Source organism: Triticum urartu, chromosome 1 (assembly GCF_003073215.2).
Source record: "Triticum urartu cultivar G1812 chromosome 1, Tu2.1, whole genome shotgun sequence".
NCBI classification, from domain to species: domain Eukaryota; kingdom Viridiplantae; phylum Streptophyta; class Magnoliopsida; order Poales; family Poaceae; genus Triticum; species Triticum urartu.
In genome coordinates, this window is record NC_053022.1 from 142938235 (window position 1) to 142942613 (window position 4379).

General features: G+C 50.4%; 1 protein-coding gene across 1 annotated transcript; it reads right to left on the minus strand.

The window, feature by feature from the left end:
* Positions 1-337: 337 nt before the first annotated feature.
* Positions 338-4022, minus strand: LOC125551986 (gibberellin 2-beta-dioxygenase 3-like). Its single transcript, XM_048715422.1, has 3 exons — positions 3392-4022; positions 1727-2096; positions 338-858 (listed from the first exon to the last, which is right to left on the minus strand). The coding sequence occupies exons 1-3, from the start codon at positions 3835-3837 to the stop codon at positions 613-615; spliced, it is 1062 nt and encodes a 353-aa protein (XP_048571379.1). The 5' UTR covers positions 3838-4022; the 3' UTR covers positions 338-612.
* Between the last annotated feature and the right edge of the window lie 357 nt (positions 4023-4379).

Genomic DNA, 4379 nt, shown 5'->3' on the forward strand with positions numbered 1-4379 from the left:
GACACGCAGGCTTGGTGGAACGCAGACACTGGCATAAGAAGCCAACCATAGGACGACATGGAAGACACACGGAGAGCTATGGAAGAGCAGTTCCCACGAGATGACGATGAAAACAGGAAGAACCAAAGTTGAGGGCGTTGCATCCATATTGGTCAGATGGCTGTAATTCCGTTTTGATGTTTCCGTAACTCCGTTTTAGTTGAGCAATAAAGTAAACATGTTTCCCTAAGAAAAACCTTCGGGCGTAGAGTGCCGAACCTATATAATTTCTTGTGTGTACACCCATTTACATTTTCGGTAGCATCTACACATCTCCATACACACCACATACACTATATCAGAAAAATAACCATGACACATTCCACCTTCGGTATATTCAACCAACCAAACACATACATCCAGAACCGTTTCACTATACTTCACCTGATGCCTCCAACTCGAACGGGACCTACAGAATGCTTTGCAGCATATATCAACACAAAAACCTTACCGGGCGTATGTACCGGTCACTAGGAACACACTAGCAAAAAAACCCTGCCGCCGTGCACACAAAGTTTCACACATCCTCACCAAAACAAAAAAGGCCAAAGCAATCGCATGCTAGCTAGACTGCTAGCTGGTGGTCTCGAAGTGGCAGAGCCTGTTCGCCGCCAGCTTGGTCCGGTACGCCGAGGCCTTGTACTCCCGCCATGTGAACTCCCTGTACCGGCTGCGCCCGCCTTCCCCGACGAGCTGCGGCAGCGGCGACAGCGTCTCCCGCGGCGACGGGCCGCCGAAGAAGATCACCGACACCCGCGGCCGGACGCTGTTCACCATCACCCGGTGCCTCACGCTCCGGAACCTCCCGTTAGTCAGCACCTGCGCGTACATTTACTCGTATCATGAGCAAACGAAACGAATCATCGAACAAACGAGGCATATGGAATTTACGCATGAGAATGAAACAAAAGGCTTGCCATCTATGATCGTTTTTTTCTTCTTCTCAAAGTTTGTATACCCTAGAGCAACTCTAGCAGAGTATCCATATCTGCTGGATCGTCATGATACTATGTAGAAGTGCATGCTCTAACTAATGCAACCAAAAGACGGATCTGATAAAAGACTATGCAGCATATTATACGTCAACAATAATGGTCATTATGAAGATTTTAGCCGAAAAGGTGGTCACTCTAACTGAGTTGTCATTCCGAAACAAACCCGCGAGACATTTGTGTGGGGTATTTGGTGCCCGCTCCATCCAGAAAACGGCTTCACAATTGCCAGTGTCAACTCTATGTGCCGCTATCATCATCATTATCATTGTACTACGTGTCCTGAGATTTCATGGCAAAGCTTGCCGTGTGTCCGTACGGTTACCGGTGTCAACTCTCCGTGCCGCCACCATCATTGTACTATTTATCTGTACTGAGAATTAATCGTGTAGGGTTGCTAGCTGTATGCTTTACATGATATGGTATTGAATAATGGCTTTCAGATTCCCCTGTTCGACAAAACTGACTAGGCATGGACATCATGGTTCCCTGTAAGGTCGGGATTTCCATGTGGAAATGGAGAAATGACACTTTGACACCCACACGATCCACTACAGTAGCATGGCCCCATCCCATTCCCATCACAATGGACAGCTGAACATCGTGCTAAGAAATTTTTTATTACTCTTAAGAAATAGTAGCAATAGAGAAAAGAGAAATATGGCATCAGAGAGCTGAGCATTATGGTGTAGTACCTGCAAGGCGTCGCCGACGTTGACGAAGAAGGAGGTCTGGTCCGGCGGCACGGAGACCCAGGCGCCGTCGCGCAGCGCGATCTCGAGGCCAGAGGTGGCGTTGGAGCGGAGCACGGAGATGATCTGAGGGTCGGTGTGCTCGCCGAACCCGGTGACCCTGCCGCCGCCGCCGTGTTGCTGCTGCTGCTGCAGGAGCTTCGGCTCGGGGCGCGGCGGGTAGTGGTTCACCCGCAGCATCGAGTCGCTTTCCTTGTGCAGGACCAGCCTGGTGAAGGCGTCCCTGTCGTCCATGCCCAGGCCCTCCGCCATCAGCTCCAGCGCCTGGCAGGTCATCCTCCTCACGGCCACCGTGTACTCGTTCAGAAGGTCGCTGCAGACACAAGAGAAGAAAAATCAACTCGTCTCAGTGTCTAAGTGCAACATGATTTGACCTTTGCTCCAAAGACAGGCTTTAATTAATTTTAGTATAAGCTAGATATAGTACTATAACACGTTTTGTGTGTGTAAGATAGACCTCTGTAATATATAAAGTATAAACGTTTTGCATACGGCGTCACATTGTAATTAACTTGTAGCCCAACTTATAACAGATGTCGCTGGCACTTGTTCTCGACGTTTCGGTGGCATGACATGCCATGCGAGCGATAGTAGTGGGCACGGGAAAAAGGATTCTTTGTGAAGATGGCGGGAAAGGTGTCATTATACAAGGCCAACTCGACGTAGGCTACGAAACCGGGGGCTGCACACGTGCACGTGCACGCAAGACGGCGAAAAAGAAAAGAAAGACTCGGTCGATGGAACAACGCGAAAACAAAGCTTCCAACAGTGGCCGGCCGGCAAGCCGGCCCGCCAGCTGAAAGTTTTATATCATTTCCACTTTTTCAGCACCTTTCTGAAAAAAAAAAAACGTTTTTCGAAAAATAAGAGAGAAGCTCGATAAGAACAGTGAGTAAGCGAGCGACTGAGGTGGCACGTACGCACGTAACCGGTAATGGCACCGTGATAATACTGCACTATAGTAGTAGTATTATTATATACTACTGCAGTAGTTGGCAGAGCCAGAAATGCAGATTCTCTACTGTGTTGATGCAGGAATCGCACGTGCTGTTTGCGACGCATATATTCACTAGCCATAGCCAGCCAGCCGCCTTGTGTTCATGTGTTCAAGTAGATCTAATCTAATCTTATGAGGCGAGAGAAACAGAGGGAGGTGAGGTCCATGGGACGAAAAGGCAAAAGGTGAGGAGAGATGGGGAGTGGCTACATTCCAGCTTGCAGAATGACCTGTAGTCTTTGTTTGGTCAGACAATCTCGGCGTAATGACCTGTAAGTCTTTGTTTGGCCAGACACATGTTTTATTGAGCCTGTATTAAGGCAACGGGGACCAGTCCATGATACTGCTCGCTCTCTCGCCTCCCTTTTCACTTTCTTTTCTTTTTTACTACCAACAAAAGCCGTTTCTTTTGAGGCTCTTGGAAATGCTCTTTTACCAAGTGCTACCAACAATCTGCTAACGCGTACTAATCGATTCCCCTTTAATTAGTACTACGTGGACCGTGGTTAATCATCACTATAATAACGTGTCGTAAATAGAAAGATCTTACTGGTGGTACGTGCACGCTGCAAGCTGGAGTAATTATCAATTCAATTCAAGGGTGCACTCACCGGAAAGAGCAGAGCGACGCTGACGGCACCACCCCTTCGGGCACGGACAGTGGCCCGCTGGTCGCGGCGGAGACACCGAGCAGGAGATACTCGACCCACCCGAGGTCGCCGTTGTTGCCTATCCGCTTGCTTGCGTAGCCGAACGGACTGCCCGGCGTCGCGGCCGACATCGCCGCCTCCTTGTCCCGCTGCGAGAGCGCGAAGAAGGCGGCAGCGGCGTTCTCGACGCGCGTCAGGAGCTCTGCCGGCACGCCGTGGCCCGTCACCTTGAAGAACCCGTGCTCCTCGCACGCCAGCGCCACCGCGCGTGCGGCGGCCGCCCGTCCATCAGAGCCGCTACCCGCCACGGCAAGGTCGACCTCCGGCACGTCGGCCAGCGGCGGCGCCGTCTTGTGCACGGCCGGGAGCGCGATCTGCTCCAGCTCGCCCTTGGCAAGAACCACCATGGTTACAAAGCAGAGGAAGCACGGAGAGCCTATGCTAATGAACTAGAGGGTGTCAGTCGGTTTGTATCCAAGAAACAGAGGAGGAATGGAGAAGGCAGTTAGGTTGACATGGAAGGGAGACGAAGGGTGTGGTCTATCTTTATATAGGCATGGGGGAGAGGTGATACTCCTACCACCTTTGCCTTGGTGCGTGTATCAGCGGTGTATGAGTGCGATGACACCACAACACAATGGGGTCTGACGGTTAGCTGTCTGGGTAGGATACAGTGCACTGTAGCGATATCCTGCAAATCGAATTAATGGGTCTCAATCATGACAGGGTTAATCGACATGATTTTGCAGGGCCGTAGGCGCATCTGGATCGCTATGCATCTCATCTCATCTCATGTTGGCGGCTAGATTCATCTTATATTCTCAAATCAAAAAAGAAAAAGAAAACTACCCGTACTAGATTCATCTGGGCTGCCAGATTAGAATCTCGGCGCGCAGGAAGACGAAACGGAGGCATATTCTGGAGATAATTAACGGAGGACATGTTTGAG

What these genes read in the sequence shown, in the direction of transcription:
- LOC125551986 (XM_048715422.1), bottom strand. Translation starts at nt 3,837, where the DNA reads ATGGTGGTTCTTGCCAAGGGCGAGCTGGAGCAGATCGCGCTCCCGGCC. An exon ending in GCGTCGCTCTGCTCTTTCCG is followed by an intron (nt 2,097 to 3,391) that starts GTGAGTGCACCC and finishes TTGTGTCTGCAG; the next exon opens with CGACCTTCTGAACGAGTACA. An exon ending in ACGTCGGCGACGCCTTGCAG is followed by an intron (nt 859 to 1,726) that starts GTACTACACCAT and finishes ATGTACGCGCAG; the next exon opens with GTGCTGACTAACGGGAGGTT.